This window comes from Daktulosphaira vitifoliae, unplaced genomic scaffold (assembly GCF_025091365.1).
Source record: "Daktulosphaira vitifoliae isolate Bord-2020 unplaced genomic scaffold, ASM2509136v1 Scaffold_104, whole genome shotgun sequence".
NCBI classification, from domain to species: domain Eukaryota; kingdom Metazoa; phylum Arthropoda; class Insecta; order Hemiptera; family Phylloxeridae; genus Daktulosphaira; species Daktulosphaira vitifoliae.
The window spans coordinates 13624-34989 of record NW_026099673.1 but is presented as its reverse complement, the minus strand read 5'-3'; the positions used below and the strand labels follow the sequence as shown (position 1 = coordinate 34989).

At 27.6% G+C, this 21366-nt stretch overlaps 1 protein-coding gene and 1 long non-coding RNA gene across 3 annotated transcripts; both read right to left on the bottom strand.

The window, feature by feature from the left end:
• Positions 1-1554: 1554 nt before the first annotated feature.
• On the bottom strand, positions 1555-2291 carry LOC126909075 (uncharacterized). The gene is made up of 3 exons (XR_007704917.1): positions 2104-2291; positions 1918-2037; positions 1555-1852 (listed from the first exon to the last, which is right to left on the bottom strand). It is a non-coding gene; the product is annotated as an uncharacterized LOC126909075 (long non-coding RNA).
• An 8505-nt stretch (positions 2292-10796) lies between these two features.
• LOC126909074 (uncharacterized) lies at positions 10797-20434 on the bottom strand. 2 transcript variants are annotated; one of them, XM_050691456.1, is made up of 6 exons: positions 20284-20434; positions 20115-20210; positions 18970-19029; positions 18290-18446; positions 15837-16082; positions 10797-10948 (listed from the first exon to the last, which is right to left on the bottom strand). In XM_050691456.1, exons 1-6 carry the CDS (start codon positions 20344-20346, stop codon positions 10860-10862), a joined length of 711 nt encoding a protein of 236 aa, XP_050547413.1. In that variant the 5' UTR covers positions 20347-20434; the 3' UTR covers positions 10797-10859. The 2 variants fall into 2 exon arrangements, with proteins under 2 accessions (XP_050547413.1, XP_050547412.1); XM_050691455.1 differs by lacking the exon at positions 10797-10948 and adding an exon at positions 15614-15768.
• Between the last annotated feature and the right edge of the window lie 932 nt (positions 20435-21366).

The window sequence follows — 21366 nt, the reverse complement described above, 5'->3', positions numbered from 1 at the left end:
GGTTGTCGACGTTGTCGCTTTCACAACGGGAGGAAGACTCTCGCACCATTTGCGGCGGGTCGTCGTCGGCCGTGCGGCATTTGCTGGACTTTGCACCGTAGCGTATAACACGCGGTGTTGGTCAGTCAAATACTCATAGTAGGGCGACGGCTGATAAAGGTGGCACGAGTCGCGGGGCATCGTGTATAACAAAGCGACGCGGGCCGTTTCATATTTTTATGATTATTATTCTAAGTAAAGGTTTGCGGATCGTGTGTCGTGCGCCCGATATCCAACAAGCGGTTGTACGTTTCTTAGTACCTAAGTGTATTTTTCCTGCTGAGTAGTCCCAGGCCACTTTTTTATCAATCAGAAAATCATGGCCGAGTAATACGTTGCAATACAGGTCGTCTAAAATAACCGCTGAAAATCGCACTTTTAGATCCGCGATTTTGGCGGTAAACGTGGCGGTGTGTCCGTCCGCTAGTCTAACCGCGTCGGTGTATCCTTTTTAAACAGTATTTATAAGCAATTACCGGTTTTACATACGATTTATGCGCCTGTGAGTCGTGTAAAGCTGTGATGAAGCCATTTTGGAATTCTAACTCGACTGCTGGAGTAGTAATTCTACGCGGTCATTTTCATTACTCGGTCATTTTCATTACCTCCATTCTAATAAGAGGGGTGCGGTGCCGAAAAAGTGCCAAGATCGTTGGGGTATGTAACTCGTAAGGGCCATTAGATTCGGTGTTTTGCGCGACGGTCGTGATGCGTGATATGTTGTTACCGGATAAAAATCAAAAGTAGCTACGTTAATAGTGGAGATAAACAATATTTCCGTGTACGGTCAAATTTGCTACTGCTGTAGAAAACAAGTGTTATTATTATTGCTATTATTGATGTCGTAAAGTACCCGCGATAAGATGGTACGGGGCTGCCGTATATGATATGGCAGCGAGTGAACAATAATAATAACGGTTACCTGGGAATCGGCCGCTTTGACAAGGTCAGACGTAAATATACTATTTTTATCTACCAATAGACTGTAACAGTCGGCCGGAAATTAACTTTCTGTCGATATCAATAAGGTCTTTATAATAAACTGTAACCAACACTTTTCAACGACAATAGTTACAGCGGACTGTATTAGATAAACTACTCTAACTTTATTTTTATAAAAAATTTTCCAGAGACCAAGTCAAATCTAATCCCGCTAACACGTAACTGTGATGAACCCAGGTAAAAATTCACTGCTGCCATCAGTGAAATTCGTTCAAATAACTATATGAACAGTAAAAATTTGTAAGGGAGACTTCAACGTTCCAAGTTAAAACTAAAATCTAATAAACAGTAGAACCTAATTAATCCGGACTTCGCTAAATCCGGATAGCTGTCTAGTATTACGAAAAATACGCAGTTTATGCCGTAGACTAAAATAAACATAATAGCAAGTTCCTCGAATTTCCCATAAGTACATATATTCTTATCTATCGTCATTAAAGTTATCATAAACTAATATCATGTTGCAATACATATATATTGTATATCATACATAGTAATTAGTATAATATAATATTCTTAAATCTATAATACGAACATGTTGTTTGGTTATTTTGTTTAAACCGGACTTTCATTAAATCAGACAACCTAGAGCCCTTATTGGTTCGGATTAATGAGGTTCTACTGTAATTAGAAATAAAACTGAATCGGCTCAAAGCCTCTTACCTTAACTTCTCTCGGCCGGTTTAGATTTCGTACTAGGTCTAGTTTTCTTTAATAATACATTAATTTCAGGATTTGATTCTAAATCATGTGTCAACTTTCTTTTTCTCACAACTGCTTCATTATTTTTAGTACCACCAAACAATAAATCCTATAAGTTATACATGTATCAAATCTATGATTATTGAAATAATACATTTTTTTTATAATAATTACAGTCTTGCGAGGAGTATCTGAAGAATATTTTGTAATTTTTCTTTTAACAATAATTGATGACTGGCTAATAATATCTTCTTCTATTAATGTACTGAATCCAAGTAGAAGTGAATCTGGAGACTAGAAATAAAATAAAATAAAATTAGGAAAAAATCTGTTAAACTTTTTAAAAGGTAAAATAATTACCGATCCTGTTGGGGATACAGCAATGTCTAAGAATTCATCATCTGAATCATCTGTATATGTATTGCTCTCAGATAATGTTGACACTGATCTAGAATTATCTGAATGAGCAGCAAGAAAGCCGCTGTCCTGTGAATTAGGATCATGATCTTCAAGTGCATATCGTCGTCTTACACGGCGTTTGTATTTTGCAAACTAAAAACCATAAATTACAATATTTATTTTCATTAATATTGAATTTATAGAAAATTATTAAATTTAATAGTAAATTTGATATCTAACATTGATCGTTCTTTTTAACTATAGCTATTTAACAATACATAATTAACAGTTTAGAGATGAATAAAAAATTTAATTAAATTTACTGTAATAAATAAACAGACTAAGGTTAATGATTTAATTTATCCTGGGATTAATTAATGTTAATATATTATTAATACATACTTCACAGTTTAAGAACGCACAACAGTATGGAATCTTGCTTGACATAATTATTGTACAAATAATACACAATGTATAACTAATACAAATTTGTATAATTATATTATTTAAAATATCTTTTTAAGTTTTGTGTTTATATAAAATAATATAATTTTAAGGATTTAAAAAATTATTTTATGATTTAGTTTAAATAAATATTTGTTTATTTAAGGTATTAATAATAAAAATATCTGTACAATTTAATTGTTATTGATATATTAGCCAAGGTTAAATTAAAATTAGTTTCACCTGAATTTAATGATGGATTTTTACAATTATAATCAAATTTTATAATACGATCAATTGAATAAATCTTTTTAACAACTTTGTTTTGATTGGTTCATTTAGTTAAAGTAAATAGCTAGTGGTGAAACGTGAGTGTTTTATTTTTATACTAATGTAATATATCAATAATAAAAAGAAAAATATAATAGAAAAGTAAAAAAAAGTGTGCGTTAAAGAAATATTTATATGGCCAGTTAAAGGAATAAAATAAAGTAATATGGTGTAAATTCTGATATGAAGGCCTCAGTGCTTGTAATATACCAAAAAAAATTAAAGGACTTATTCGTAGTTAGAATAATAAGGATAATGCAATAAATGTATGATTAAATAATACAAAATAAGATAAGATAATATATGATGGAATAACATGTGTTTAAATATGGCAAAATAAGTAAGGGTGTAAAGAGTATAATGATATAAATAAATGGAGATTTAGAAATGTGATTAATGGTGGTTAAATACATTAGGGTGATGGTCAAATAAATAAAACAAACACAAACGAATACGACAAAATAGTGGATTGATCACGGGATTTAACAATATTCAATAAATCATGATAAATATCCCTTACAAAATTGTATAAATTATCTTGATGGTTATTACGCAATATATTGTTTATTATTTGAAAGCATAAGTTTAACTTGTACTTACCTTTTATTTTATGTAACATAACTATATTTTAAACAATTCAATGTTTAGTTTGAATTCACACTATATTTCAAACACTGTCCACTACGCATTGTATAGTCAATATGACTGTCTAGAAAATATATTTAATTTTAAATAATACGAGATCGTAACACAAAATCTATGAATGTTTTTTATATTTAAAAGATTCTCTACAGTCTATATTTTTGTTATATGTATATATAATTCAACAATGTACTCTTATTTGATTTTATTGAATATGTATGCTTTTGGGGGATTATATTTTTTTGAGAGATTGACACCAGTAGTTTTTAAATCTTCCTCTGGCCTAGCCAAAACAAGATTCAAAAATATTTATATCTATGTAGAAGATTTATCAAGGTGGTATTGTAGTGGCCTAATGTGTCCCGGCGCAAGCTCCTTGAAAGGATGCGGCACATTAATCACCAAGACAAAAATTAAACACTAAAAATATATTCGTAAGTTTCTTTGTGTTGTCTGCCGGTACGATGTTCGTTAAAACAAAGACATTAAGCTCAATGTTTAGCTACTTAATAAGAAATGTTCACAATAGATTTTTACTCTTAGTAAAAATGTATCCAGTAAGTATAGAGTTGCAATACAATTAATCCAATAAAATTATTATTAAATTAATTTTAATCTGAAGTAATGGTAAGATTTAGCTCACAATAAACATTTAGCATTAAATGAATATTTAAATTTGAGTTGGGTTTATTATAAAATAAAATAATTTCAAGATGTTTGATGTATAAGATATAATTGACAATAATTTCCATGATAAGAAATATAAACAATTTATTATTAATAAACAAATAAATTTAAAATAAAAGATACACCAAAATACAATTTATATTAAATTTATTCCAAGTTTAGTTTAAGATTAAAAGAATTATTAAAAGTCCTAATTAAATAAAAAATAAACTAAATGCCAAAGAATAAGAACCCTGATCAAAGTGTCGCATATTTTGTGTATTTTAAAATTACTAAAACAACTGATATAAATAGGAAAAAATGGGTTTTTATAGTCAGACGAGGGTAGTGTAGATATCCATTGTTAGAAGCTTTAGATCTTAATTAATTGTTAAATACATTTAAATTCATTTAATTTAGTAGAGAATTAATGTAGGCACTATATTTTTTACAATGAAAAAAATTACAAATAATCCTAAAAATAATTTCAAAGCCTTAATGAATTCCAAATACAAAAGCTTAACATATTTGCAACATTATGACCTGTCTAGTTTTGTAACATATGTGAATGATTCTAGTAAATTTAGTAAAAATGGATTCCGCCATGATAACAATTCAACAATATTATAAAGTTATAATTCAAGGCAATCAGTATTTATATATATAATTAATTTATATAATCAATACATTTTTATGTAAATTAAGAGACAATATAATTTCCAGTGATATTGATCCAAATGAAATAAGTCAAAAATTAGTTGAATTTTTAAAATTAGATAAATCCATTATTACCTAGAATTATGATAAGTGTTGTACAAATTTCCACTCACTATTGTTTTCATTAGAAAATCTTGAGGTATAAAATAACAAAATATTATTATTAATAATATCTCAATGCAGTGGCGGCTTGTGGCTTGGACGCCGGGACGATCACACTCTCTACTAAAATTAATTAAAAAAAGATTATTAATTGTATGTTCTTAATTCAGCATTTTTATTAAAAACGCCAATTTTTAAATAGTAAAATAGTTGTAATACATTTGTCGTGTGCGAATATAAAAGTCGTTTACCTCACTATTTGTGGATATGCACACACGAGCAGTGTTTGGACGACCTATAGCGTCATTCGAATAGTATTTTGATTATTTGATAACGTTATGATTTGTGCGTGTAGTCTACAATCTTTTATTTTTAACATAACAATTAGTCGTTGAGTCATTCTTTGTTGTAGTTTTATATAGTAAGTGTTAACTCCTAATGCTTTTGATATCGATTATTAACTTTGGCAGTTATTAGCGTATTAAGTTTCACTTGTTGGTGAGTTAACGACTATAATTTAATTTCTTATCACACATTGGTTATTTGTTTTACACACATCACCAACCAGCTGTATTTTTTTTTTTTTTTTGNTTGGTTATTTGTTTTACACACATCACCAACCAGCTGTATTTTTTTTTTTTTTGGTGACTTAAACGCTCCTGTTTTTTTCAATTGTACGCTGTATCAGCATTACCGGTTGTGATTTTGGTTGCGTTTTTATACTTTTAAGGAGTATATTATATTGAATATCATTATGAGTCCAAATACTCCTCAAAAAGACACTTCAAGAGTTACTACTCGGTCTTCTCTAACTATCTCCTTTGGGAGGTCAGTTAATAGATCGTCCAATCGAGCTGACATGAGTAATAAAACCAATATGATCTCAAATGAAGATTTGATGGTTCTGTTAAAGGATTTAAAGGTTGAAGTATTATCTTGCAATAAGGCAATGTCTGAACTGCAGGCTTCGCAATACAAAGACTTCAATGCTGACTCGTTGCGGGTTTCTGATCAAATGACTGAATTGAAGAAGGAAAATACTAAGCTTAGTAAAGAAATTGATGCACTGNAAGAAAATACTAGGCTTAGTAAAGAAATTGATGCACTGAAAAGTAAAGTTACAAGTTTGGAAAATTCAAGCTCAGTTGATACATCACAATCTGCAGTGTCACAAGTTATCCAAGAAACATTTGCGCGTGAAAAATGTCAGCCTAATTTGATTATATACGGAGTTCCTGAATCTACGTCGACGTTTGTAACTGAGCGAATAGCACATGACAAATTGACAATATTCTTGTTTCACTTCCTAGTGCTAGTTCCCTGAACTTATAACTTGTCCACCTTGACAAACTTAATAATTATTAGATTAATTAATCTAATAATTATTTAAAAATATCTAAATTAAAATTAAATTTATCAATCAGCGCACGAAATTAGACAATTTTTTTTATAATAATGTCTTTTTTGTTTATTCTTTTTTTTTTTGGATTTAGTTAGTTTCATATGCATTTCTATTTATCTATTATAAAAATAAATAATTTTTTCGTTTATCCCTTTTGTTTAACAGGGATGTCGACTTTATTTTTTTAAATGAAGCATAAATATTTAATTACCTTATAATAAACATTATTTGATTTTTTTTTTAAATTAAATTAATGTCTATAATTTACTCCAAAAGAGTGGGTGTGTTAATTAAATCACAATGAACGCAATACAAATATTCAGCAAAATATCGTCATAACATTTTGAACAGTAATTAATTTTAATATATGCGTTTCTTAACACATTTACACTTATAAATTACTAGGATAAGTCACATACACTTATGTGAGTACAGATAAATGCTTAGGTATAAAATATAAGATATATGATATTCAATCATACGAGTAAGTGATCAATAAATATAGTTTAAAAAAACTAAAAAACACGCTTTTAAAGCACATTGAACTAAAAAGTTCAAAATAATTTTTAAAATGAGCTTAAAACAATATTGAACGAAAAGTACTAGAATTATTGTGATAAAAGCGTCGGGCGCTCAATATACGAAAAATATGGCACGAAGCACCCACGCTTTTATCACAATAATTCTAGTACTTTTCGTTCAATATTGTTTTAAGCTCATTTTAAAAATTATTTTGAACTTTTTAGTTCAATGTGCTTTAAAAGCGTGTTTTTTAGTTTTTTTAAACTATATTTATTGATCACTTACTCGTATGATTGAATATCATATATCTTATATTTTATACCTAAGCATTTATCTGTACTCACATAAGTGTATGTGACTTATCCTAGTAATTTATAAGTGTAAATGTGTTAAGAAACGCATATATTAAAATTAATTACTGTTCAAAATGTTATGACGATATTTTGCTGAATATTTGTATTGCGTTCATTGTGATTTAATTAACACACCCACTCTTTTGGAGTAAATTATAGACATTAATTTAATTTAAAAAAAAAATCAAATAATGTTTATTATAAGGTAATTAAATATTTATGCTTCATTTAAAAAAATAAAGTCGACATCCCTGTTAAACAAAAGGGATAAACGAAAAAATTATTTATTTTTATAATAGATAAATAGAAATGCATATGAAACTAACTAAATCCAAAAAAAAAAAGAATAAACAAAAAAGACATTATTATAAAAAAAATTGTCTAATTTCGTGCGCTGATTGATAAATTTAATTTTAATTTAGATATTTTTAAATAATTATTAGATTAATTAATCTAATAATTATTAAGTTTGTCAAGGTGGACAAGTTATAAGTTCAGGGAACCAGCACTAGGAAGTGAAACAAGAATATTGTCAATTTGTCATGTGCTATTCGCTCAGTTACAAACGTCGACGTAGATTCAGGAACTCCGTATATAATCAAATTAGGCTGACATTTTTNACTCGAATTCACCTGTTATTGTTCTCTTTAGAACACGATTGATTGCTCACCGGAATGTGTTGCCAATTTTGTACTGAGTGATCACTTATCGATCGGACGCTCTGACCGAATATCCGCCCGACTCGACGAGCTTTGAGAAACGAAACCATCAAATTTTTAGACGAACCCTTCTGACACAAACCACAACAAAATTTACTGCTTTTGATAAATATAGTAGCACATTTCTTATTTTTTATACTCCAATTGCCGCGCTCCTATACCGTTAGATTGCGATACCCGTTTATTTGAATTTTATGCTGAATCGTCAAGTCTTGGCGACGACACGACACCACCGAANGAATCGTCAAGTCCTGGCGACGACACGACACCACCGAAGCGACGTCGTGCTTAAAAGGTATCTCCCCAAAGGCGACACTCCGTCCTTTGCGAGTTGCTTTTGTCGCCATTTCTAGATCGCAGAACAAACTTTTGGTTTCTTTAGCCAGACTAGTACTAATTATCTATAATCTTATTAATTTGATAATATATCAATAATCAGTNATTTAATTTTAATCGTCAAGTCCTGGCGACTACATGTCACCACCGAAGTGACGTCGTGCCGAAAAAGGTATCTCCCCCAAGGCGACACTCCGTCCTTTGCGAGTTGCTTATGCCGCCATTTCTAGATCGCAGTACAAACCTTTGGTTTCTGTAGCCAGACTAATACTAATTACCTATAATCTTATTAATTTGATAAAATATCAATAATCAGTTTAGTATTGAGCATTCCGTTAACATACAAACTGTTCGTACATGGTTATTGTATTGATCATCATAGTATTTATTGTTATTATTTTTCGGTTTTTATAATATATATAATACGCATACCATAATAATTATGTTATAATTGTGAAAATAAATGATTTTAAAATTGTCACAAATTTACTTCATTCATAATTAACATTTGAATAAAGTTTAAACAGTTGTTATTGAACGTAGAATTAAAATTTTATTTTATTAGTGTCGAAAGACATTATAAACATTTTGAATACTTTTATGATAGAAAACCTGTGATAATCCATGTGCAATGTCGCAAAATATACACCCGTAAAAGTAGTATTGCTTTTGATAAATATAGTAGCTCATTTCTTATTTTTTATACTCCAATTGCCGCGCTCCTATACCGTTAGATTGCGATACCCGTTTATTTGAATTTTATGCTGAATCGTCAAGTCTTGGCGACGACACGACACCACCGAATCGACGTCGTGCCTAAAAGGTATCTCCCCCAAGGCGACACTCCGTCCTTTGCGAGTTGCTTATGCCGCCATTTCTAGATCGCAGTACAAACCTTTGGTTTCTGTAGCCAGACTAATACTAATTACCTATAATCTTATTAATTTGATAAAATATCAATAATCAGTTTAGTATTGAGCATTCCGTTAACATACAAACTGTTCGTACATGGTTATTGTATTGATCATCATAGTATTTATTGTTATTATTTTTCGGTTTTTATAATATATATAATACGCATACCATAATAATTATGTTATAATTGTGAAAATAAATGATTTTAAAATTGTCACAAATTTACTTCATTCATAATTAACATTTGAATAAAGTTTAAACAGTTGTTATTGAACGTAGAATTAAAATTTTATTTTATTAATGTCGAAAGACATTATGAACATTTTGAATACTTTTGTGATAGAAAACCTGTGACAATCCATGTGTAATGTCGCAAAATGTACATCCGTAAAAGTAGTAACGCCTAAGCAAAAATATTATTTTNACCCGTAAAAGTAGTATTGCTTTTGATAAATATAGTAGCTCATTTCTTATTTTTTATACTCCAATTGCCGCGCTCCTATACCGTTAGATTGCGATACCCGTTTATTTGAATTTTATGCTGAATCGTCAAGTCTTGGCGACGACACGACACCACCGAAGCGACGTCGTGCTTAAAAGGTATCTCCCCAAAGGCGACACTCCGTCCTTTGCGAGTTGCTTTTGTCGCCATTTCTAGATCGCAGAACAAACTTTTGGTTNTATGCCGCCATTTCTAGATCGCAGTACAAATCTTTGGTTTCTGTAGCCAGACTAGTACTAATTACCTATAATCTTATTAATTTGATATAATATCAATAATCAGTTTAGTATTGTGCATTTCGTTAACATACAAACTGTTCGTACATGGTTATTGTATTGATCATCATAGTATTTATTGTTATTATTTTTCGGTTTTTATAAAATATATAATACGTATACCATAATAATTATGTTATAATTGTGAAAATAAATGATTTTAAAATTGTCACAAATTTACTTCATTCATAATTAACATTTGAATAAAGTTTAAACAGTTGTTATTGAACGTAGAATTAAAATTTTATTTTATTAATGTCGAAAGACATTATGAACATTTTGAATACTTTTGTGATAGAAAACCTGTGACAATCCATGTGTAATGTCGCAAAATGTACATCCGTAAAAGTAGTAACGCCTAAGCAAAAATATTATTTTAATTATTATAGCCAGATGTGCAATTAATTTTTTACTACCCTGGATTTAAAATATTTCTTATATAAATCAAATTTAAACGGATAATTTTGGGAAAATATACAGTGATCGAAATTTTGAGAATGAGTGAAACATTTAAATTTAAAATTGTATTTGAATTCTAATTATTTAATTTTAACAAGAAATATATTTTATTCGTAACCTATTTTTGATAATTCCAACAATTTATTAAAATATAATTTAAGTATTCAATCAAGTTACCTAAATAATTATAATACTATGCACATTGATTATTTTTGTTTTGTTTTTTTTTGTTTTGTTATATATTTTATTAAGAAATGTAGAAATGTTTTGGTAATAATATGATTTATTTAAAAAAACAGACACTTTTTATATAAATTAAAAATATTGTTTTTACTATGCCATGCAAGTAAGACATTTCATTCCTAAACAGTGCAAACCAAATTGACTTTCATACAAGTTTTTTCTTATATTCAATAACCATGCTAATATTAAATAAATTATGTTAGTTAAATCATGTAATGAAAATGTTTAAGTAAAAATTGATACGTACCTTCATAACAAACGTCTTTTACGTCTTTTACGCCAGATAAACTCTTAAAAATATGTTTTTTTACTAAATCATTAACAAAAATTTGATTGATGACATTCTGAAAATCATCAATAGCGATTCTTCCGGTGTTATCTGGATCACATTTTTTAAATTCAAAATTGAGCTTAAGACATTTTAAAACCCAATCATGTGGTACTGGGTAATATTGATTATTCATAATTTGTTTACAAATTCTTAGGTCTAATAATTCATTTTCTAGAAAATACAAATACATAATTTAATTCTTATTTTTAAAATAATTAAGCAGAGAAAACTTTTTTCTAGTTAACATAATGAACAAAAATTTTAAATACTTTAGTAAAACTAATTTTTAAACTAAAATGTTTTAGAAAATTTGGAATCATTTCAAAATTTGATTATTTAATATTATCCTAATTGATTTTAAAGAAATTTACACCTAAAATCATTTAGAAAACGTTTATAAATAATATAAATAATAACTTTTATAAGTAAAAGATATTTTTTAATTGAATTAGTGATTAAATTAATGAGAAGTTATGCGACACGTTACTGGGATCTTGGTTATGTTGAAATAAATATTTTGACATTTACATTTTAGGATTCGGAGGGTTGCGTAGTGTAGTACATATATGGTATGTATAAATTCTTTTTAGTATTAGGAGAGATTGTTTCCTTGTATTCATAGATGTGTATAGGGAGAAACTTAATAGGACATGAGTCCTGACTTTGAAACTTTTGTTGATGTTTCTGGCACATTACTGTTGAAAAAATGACAACAATTTTTAAAAAACATATTACACTTATCTATCAGGGAATGAAGTATCATGACATTCGTTAATCCGCAATACCATGTGTCTACATTTTATTTATTTTTCAAGAGAACTTAAAATGTGCCTGGTATTACTACATAATTTTATAGCATAAATGTTTTAGATTTTCAGTTTTGGAGAGAAAATAATAGTTTTGAACTAGCTGTAACCATATATTGTAAATAATAATGATATTATGTATAACAATAACGAGTGCACGTGCAGCATAACGAACTTTTAAAATATTTGAGTAAAGCGGCAATGGACCTCAAATGTGGTTTAACAAATGATAAAATAGAGTAAAATGAGAAAAGTACACTGTATGTATAACACTAGGAGTTTATTTTGCAATTATATTATCATATAAAATAAACTAGCACATTATGAAATGCTATTTTATAAGTGTTAAGTAAAATAAATAAATAATTGAACACTTTCAAGTCCCGAAAACATTTTTTAAAAAATAATATTATACAAATGTTTTTATAATACATTATTCTTATAAAAATATTTGTNTGTTCTGAGTGATCACTTATCGACCGGACGCTCTGACCGAATATCCGCCCGACTCGACGAGCTTTGAGAAACGAAACCATCAAATTTTTAGACGAACCCTTCTGACACAAACCACAACAAAATTTACTGCTTTTGATAAATATAGTAGCACATTTCTTATTTTTTATACTCCAATTGCCGCGCTCCTATACCGTTAGATTGCGACACCTGTTTATTTGAATTTTATGCCGAATCGTCAAGTCCTGGCGACGACACGACACCACCGAATCGACGTCGTGCCTAAAAGGTATCTCCCCAAAGGCGACACTCCGTCCTTTGCGAGTTGCTTTTGTCGCCATTTCTAGATCGCAGTACAAACCTTTGGTTTCTGTAGCCAGACTAGTACTAATTACCTATAATCTTATTAATTTGATATAATATCAATAATCAGTTTAGTATTGTGCATTTCGTTAACATACAAACTGTTCGTACATGGTTATTTTATTGATCATCATAGTATTTATTGTTATTATTTTTCGGTTTTTATAAAATATATATATATATAGAGAATTTTTAACTTCGATTCATCACTTGAAGAGTGTAACTTATCAAAACTAAATTTTACCCAAATGACTCGTATAATAACGAAAAAAATTGGAAGGTAAGGAGATTGAACAATAAAAGTTTATAAAATAAGAACCACCCTAATATTCAACCTTTTCATACCCTTACATTAATTGTTTTATTTACCAAGATACATGTAATTATCATTGAGTATAATAGATTTTTACTTATTATTATTATTATATTCAAATAGTTATTTAGGTTTTTACCGCACTATGATTAAAATATTTCTTATGATTATTTATTGTTATTATTTTTCGATTTTTTTTTTATATAACGTGTATAACATAATAATTATGTGAAACTAAATGATTTTAAAAATATCACAAATTTAATTCATTAATAATAAACATTTGAATAAAGAATAAACAGTCATTATTTAACGTAAAATTAAAACTTTGAATACTCAAATGATAAAAAACCTGTGAGAATCCATTTGCAGTGTCGTAAAATGTACACCCATAAAAGTAGTATTGAAAAATATTATTATTATTATTATTATTATAGTCATATGTGCATATAACTTTTACTGACGTGGGCTTAAAAGATTTCTTATATAAAATATATAAATCACATTTAAAGGATAAATTTTGCAAAGTATACAGTGATCAAAATTTTAAGAATTAATGACACATTAAATTGAAAAACGTATTTAGATTCTGATTCATTAATTAAAAATATTTTTTATTTTAGCTTTGATGTGAAGCTGAGAAGGTATTGGTTTTACTATGATGTGTTTTTTTTTGTGTCTGTTACCACTTTTTCTCAGCTCTCACCAGACCGATTTCTTTAAATGATACGTCAAAAGATCACAAATCGTATCTAGTCGAAGACATTACCCTCAAAAATTGAAAAAATTTCACTCGTTCCCCTTAAATGAGGAAATCTCCAAAAAAAATACAAATTTAAAAATCATTAATTTTCGAAATTTTTTTTATTTCTTTTTACTAATATAATTTTTTCGAAATAGAATAAATAGATATAATTTTTTTTAAAAGATGCATAATGTTTTTACCTATCATTTGGGTATTTTTTTTTATAAATTTGGCTCTAAACCTGCCTACAGGGGGGCATTTAAAATGACAACTTTTTCAAAAAAAATTAACTTTTTCGTCCCTTTAAGGAAAAAAACCCGTATTTATGAGGAACCCTTTTTATGTTATATATTATAATTAAAACATAATTTCAAAATTGAAATTTTAAATTGATTGAATGTTTGGGTTTGTAAACTCTCATAAGCGGCATTAAATTTAAGAAAATAGCAATTTTCAGATTCAAAATTACAACTTTTTCACAAAAAATTTACTTTTTCAACTTAAATTTTGAAAGTGTTTCGTAAAATCTGACACTTTTATATATATCTTAAATCAAAGCTAATGTTATGTGCTTTATTATGCAAAAAAAATATTTCGGACTTTATTTTATCTTCACCGTGAAAATAGCTACCGAATGCTATTATTGTGTAAAAATTCTCGATTTTATTTTTTACATTTTTAACTTTATAATGCTATAACTTATTGAAAAGTGTTTGGATCAACATAATTTTTTAATGAGAAATAATATTTTTTAATAATCCCTTTTTCATTCGACATACTTTATCTTAATCAGGTGTTGCTTTTATAATAATACACCAATTTTTTAAAATTAAACAATATCTAAAGATTTGCATCGAAGCGTTTTTTTTTATAGTGATTTTAATCACTGTCAGATATCATTATACTTGATCCAACTATGACACATCGCCACTGTGCCGCGATCCCCCTTGTGCTAGGTTTTTTAACTAACTAGATTACAATAACGCTGTATTGTGTTAAATGTAGAGTGTACTATATAGGCTTTCGAATAAAAAAACCAATGGTATTTCTATAATAGAACACGTTACACGAATTATGGCTTTTTTACCGTAACACCAGGAATAGCACGTGATGAGAATTAGAACTTACTTAGTCTATTCTTAAACGAATCTCGAACTAATTACGAATGGATATACGATAAATAAAAAAATAAAAATACGAAACACACCTTAAACGATACACTTATGAACTTAATCGAAACAAACGTACGACGACGAGCACGGCGATAACAAAACTTACAAATTTAAATTATATACTAATTTATCGATGCGGCTCGATGGACCAAATGTTGCGAACTCGTTCAATACATATAATAAATAAATCAAATAATAATAAATGTGAATATTAAAATCTACTATAGTAGATCATATATGATGTCCACTATGACTGTATCGTCTTTATAATAATTTTTCTTGTAAGCCGGCGACTTGTCAGCGCGCATACGTAGATCGAACATATTTTAACCTATTTTTGATAAATCTAACAAGTAATTAAAATAATTTTCGGCTGAGTGAACAATACGGTAAATTTTATATAAATTGATAAATTTGGCAAAGTATACAGTGATCAAAATTTTAAGAATGAATGACATTTTTAATTGAAAAACGTATTTGTATTCTGATTCTTTAATTAAAAATATTTTTTATTTTCTTAACCTATTTTTGATAATTCCAACAAGTGATTAAAATATAATTTAAGTATTCATTCATGTAACCTAAGTAGTTATAATTCTATGTATACAGTTGATAATTTTTGTTTTTGTTTTATTATATATTTTATTAAGAAATGTAAAAGTATTTGGTAATTATATGATTTATTTTAAAAAACAAGTACTTTTATATAAATTAAAAACTTTTTTTTCTATGCTATCGAAGTTATAAATTTCATATATAAGCCTTTCAGACCATATTGGCTTTCATACACATCTTTTCTTTTTTTCAATAACCATGCTAATATAAAATAAATTATGTTAGTTAAATCATGTTATGAAAATGTCTAAGTAAAAATTGATACGTACCTTCATAACAAACGTCTTTTACGCCAGATAAACTCTTTAATATTTTTGTTTGTACTATATCATTAACAAGAACTTTTTTGATGACATACTCGAAATCTTTAATAGCGATTCTTCCGGTTTTATTTTGATCAAATTTTTTAAATATATAAGCGAGCATATTAAATTTATTAACAAAATGACTAGGAATTGGGTAATATTGATTATTTATTATTTGTCTACAAATTCTTGCGTCTATATATTCCTCTTCTAAAAAATACAAATACATAATTTTATTCTTACTTTAAAAATAATTAAGCAGAGAAAATGTTTTTCCTGTTAACCTAATGAACAAAAACTAAAAATATTTTAGTTAAACAAATTTTTAAACTAAAATGTTTTAGAAAAGTCGGCACCATTTTAAATTGTGATTATTTTAACATTATTTTAAATAATTTTAAGGAAATTTTCTTCTAAAATCATTTAGAAAACGTTTATAAATAATAACATATATAATAATTTTATAAGTAAGAGATATTTGTAATTTAAAGTAGAGATTGAATTAATGAGAAGTTATGCAAAGCGTTACTAGGATCTTCGTATGTTGAAATAATTACTTTGACATTTACATTTTAAGGTACGGTGGATTTCGTAGTATAATAAATATATGGTATGTATAAATTCTTTTTAGTATTAGGAGAGATCGTTTCCTTGTATTCATAGGCATATTTAGAAAAAAACCTAATGGGACATGAATTCAGACTTTGAAATTTTTAATGGCATTTCTGGCATATAACTTAAAAAATATGATAACAATTTATAAAAAATATATGACACTTATCTATTAGGGATGAAGTATCATGTCATTAGTTAATCCTTCATACCAAATATCTACATTATTTTATTTTTCAAGAGAGCCTAAAAAGTNTTATTTTATTTTTCAAGAGAGCCTAAAAAGTGCCTGGTATTACTATATAATTTTATGTCATGTTTTTTTAGATTTTCAGTTTTAGAGAGAAAATAGAAAAAGTTCCAAAAAGGCAAATTAATATAATGGAAGATATGTATGATGGCACTTGTACCAGGGTAAAAAGCGTAGGAGGAGTAACAGAAGGTTTTCTAGTAATAGTAGGAGTGCACCAATGTTCTTCTTTAAGCCCTTACTTATTCTACATAGTGCCTTGGTGCATGCTGTTTACTGACCACATAGTGTTAATAGGAGAAAATTGGGAGAAAATTAATCAAAGGCTAGAGGTGTGGAGATCACCTCTTACAGAAAAGGGTTTAAAAATAAGTAGAAGTAAAACAGAGTATATAGAGTACGAGTTTGATAAAGAAAAACACAAGTTAGTTGAAATGAGGAGATCAGTGACAATAAGCGAAGACGTGATAGAGGTCGAAAGTTTTAAGTATTTAGGATCAGCTTTGCAAAAGAGCGGTGGTATTGACGAGGATTAAGTGCGGTTGGTTGAAGTGGAAAGAAGCGTCTGGTGTCTTATGCGATAAAAAAATTCCAATGAGGTTGAAAGGTAAATTCTACAAGACTGTAGTGAGACCAGCTATGATGTATGGTTCAGAGTGTTGGGCGGTTGATAAAAAAGTAGAGCAGAGAATGAGTGTACCAGAGATGAGAATGCTTAGATGGATGAGTGGAGTGACTAAAGAAGATAAGAAAAGGAACGAGCATATAAGAGGGAGTATAGGTGTAACGTCAATCGTGGATAAGATGAGAAAAAATAGACTTAGATGGTTTGATCATGTTATAAGGAAAGAAGAATTGGAAGCTGTAAGAACAGTTATAGAAATGAATGTTGAAGGAAGAAGAGGTATAGGAAGACCAAAATATAGATGGAGGGATGCTATTGAATGCGATTTAAGGACAGCTGATGTGAACGTAGAAGATGTGGGAGATAGTGTCAAGTGGAAGTTTAGGATAAAGGTTGCCAACCTCGAGTAGTTGAGATTAAGGCGAGGAAGAAGAAGTAGAAGAGAGAGAAAATAATAATTTTAAACTAGTTGTGACCGTATGTTGTTAATAATAATGATATTATGTATAACGATGGCGAAAATGGAGCTCTAATGCGTTTTAAAAAATGATCAAATAGAGTAAAATGAAATAAGTAAACAATATTATACAACTATATGTATAACACTTGTAGTTTATTTTGCTATTATATTATCTTATAAAATAAACTTGCACATTATAAAATGTTATTTTATAAGTTTTAAGTAAAATAAATAAATGATTGAACAATTTTAAGTTCCTGATAGAATTTCCATAATAATAATGATACATTACTCTTTTTTTACATTATTATAGCATCTTAGTCTTATAAAATCATTTTTATTCCATAACAAAAAAAAAATAATGATAATAAAATTAATACGTTCTAACCTTGGCATCGAAGCTAACATAAAAGACGGGAATACACGTATGTCGTAGAACTTAATACAAATATTTAAGTAAACTTCCTTACTATCGAAATATGTCAATTTGTCAATAATTTTTGGTACGTTATTGTCATCAGTTTCCAACAATTTTTTTATAAATTCTCCAATTCTAACTTTATTTGAAAAATAATTTTCGGGTAATTTCTTTAATATTTTTTCTAATTCTTCAGATACCTCAAATTTCTAATAATTAAATTATTAATTAAACATAAACTTCTAGTTAATTATATCCTGATAAAAAGGATATAATTAACGAGGAAAAGAAGATATAGAAACATGTAACAAATAAATTTTGGAATATAAAGATTCATAGTAACACACACAAATAAAGTTAAAAAATAAATAAATTACATGGAACAATTATTTAATTTTGTAGTGAACACCTATTATTATATCAAACCTAATTCGTCAATAAATACTTTAAATTTTTTATATGTAGAAAGCTGGTTAAGAAACTTTTTTTTTTTGATAAAGAGAATTTTTTTTTAATTTTGAGATTTATATATTTTATTAGATAATTGTGATCATTTGATGTATCGTTAAAAAAAGAAATGTACAAATATACATTTGTACATTTCATATGATTTAATTTAAAAATAATAATTATTAGTACTTTTTTTTTTCTTTACAGATTATCACTCTGTATAGTTTTATTTAATTATGTAATATCTACTCGAACAAAAATTTTTTGATAAAAAAAAATTACCACATATTCATCGATTGGTTCGACACTCTGATTTCCAAACGTTAACGCTATTTCATTAGCCTGATAACATATAATATTTATACTTAATTATGTTTCCATACAAGTCTTTATAATAATTTCACGTGTTTCTTCAACATTAAATATAAACAGTCAATAAAATATGTATATTCGTAAGAGTTAAAACGTTGTTTTACATAAAAATAATAACTTAAAATTTTACAGTAGGATATTTTCGAGCAGAAAATGTACCAGGTGATTCAACACAAATTTTAAACAAAAAAAGAAAAGTTAAAGAAAAAATTTCAAAATTTATTTTCAGGACTTAAAAATAAGAGGACAATAAACCATAAGTAATTTTATTTTTTAAAAAAGAGGTGAAAAATTAGTTGAGTTTTACACCAACGTTGTGTTTTCCGTTGAAGAAACAGAAATACTGAGTTAATACTAAAAAAATATTATGTTCGATCTTAAAACAAATTTTACACTGAAAAATTAATGGGTGATCACCTAAAATTATTAATTGAAAAAAATTCAAGATTTTCATTAAAGACTTTTCATGAGTAGGTTTGAAATAAATTTATGGAAAATTTGAGTTATGGTATGTAAATGATACTTTTAGTAATAAAGACAGATTATAATACGGTGGACTTATTACAATATTTAAATTAATTTTACCTATCCATTAATTTCACGTATGAAAAGAAAGTAGAGGGAGGACTGGCTTTTTTGGATTTATTAATTAGAAAAGTAGAGGTAACTAAATTTTGAAATTTATCGGAAAACACATACACATTCCGAACAATTCCAACCATAGCTGACAATTCAATATGTCAGCTTTAATAATAAACTTTACAGATAAGTTAATATTTTTATGAGTAAAATAGATTTTGATAAAGAACTGTGGATTATAAGAGAAATTGATTTAATGGATATAACGAAATCGTAATATCAAAATGATTCCAAACACAAAAATGTAATAAAGGAAGGAGAGCAACTTGCTGGTGAGTGTACTAGCTAATGGTTACCGAAATACGTATCCGAAATTTTTTAGTAATTTTTGTTACTTATTCAATATATTTTTAATTTTAAATATTAAATATTATTAGCTACAAGTGATTATTTTTTATTATATGTTAAAACGTTACTTTATCAAGTCTTTCTTCTTGTGTTAGTCTTTTAGGTTGAATTGGACTATGTGGATTTCTTAGAATTTCATCAATGAGTTCAAAACACCGATCGGTCTAGTAAACAGATAACTTTTTTAATTAAAGTTTAAAAATTGAATTACAAATAATGAATTTTTATTTTAATTACCGAACTTATCACAAAAGAAGATTTAACACATAATATCACACCAAAATAAATTACACAGTTCATTTTGCCAAATTTTTAAGAGAATATTAAATAGGTTTTGGTAATAAAATAGTGCAGTTATCTATTTATAATGAAAGTATAAATTGATTAAGAAAAACTTAAAATACAATGTAGATTTATATAAAAGCATAAAAAAATATATTTATTTTTCTTATTTGTATTAGTTACGTACATATTTAAATATAAAATATGCAATGGAAGTAATAAATCAAACTTTTAAACAAAACATTTTAAAAGCTGCAAAATTTAAACACCCAGCACAGGGGGGTCGCGGCACAGTGGTGACGTGGCATAGTTGGNATTAAAAAACCCAGCACAGGGGGGTCGCGGCACAGTGGTGACGTGGCATAGTTGGATCAAGTATAATGATATCTGACAGTGATTAAAATCACTATAAAAAAAAAACGCTTCGATACAAATCTTTAGATAGTGTTTAATTTTAAAAAATTGGTGGATTATTCCAAAAGCTTCATAAAATGCTAGTTCCTTAGTAATATCCTGATTAAGATAAAGTATGTCGAATGAAAAAGGGATTATTAAAAAATATTATTTCTCATTAAAAAATTATGTTGATCCAAACACTTTTCAATAAGTTATAGCATTATAAAGTTAAAAATGTAAAAAATAAAATCGAGAATTTTTACAAAATAATAGCATTCGGTAGCTATTTTCACCGCGAAGATAAAATAAAGTCCGAAATTTTTTTTTTTCATGATAAAGTATATTACATAAGATTTAATTTAAGATATATATAAAAGTGTCAGACCTTCCGAAACACTTTCAAAAGTTAAGTTGAAAAAATTAATTTTTTGTAAAAAAGTTGTCATTTTAAATCCCCCCCTGTGGGCAGGTAAAGGGTCAGATATAAAAAAAAAATATACCAAATGATAGGTAATGACATTATGCATCTATATAAAAAAGAATTATATTGATATGTTTATATTTGAAAAAGTTATGGCACTTTTAAGTAAAAAAAATTGAAAAAATTTCGAAAATTAGCGATTTTTAAATTTGTAATTTTTT

Excerpts from the sequence above, each read along its gene's own strand:
- LOC126909074 (XM_050691456.1), bottom strand. The coding sequence starts at position 20,346 with ATGAACTGTGTAATTTATTTTGGTGTGATATTATGTGTTAAATCTTCT. Across the intron at positions 18,447-18,969 it reads AACCAATCGATGAATATGTG|AAATTTGAGGTATCTGAAGA; the intron begins GTAATTTTTTTT and ends TTTAATTATTAG. Across the intron at positions 16,083-18,289 it reads CAAATTGACATATTTCGATA|AAGAGGAATATATAGACGCA; the intron begins GTAAGGAAGTTT and ends TGTATTTTTTAG.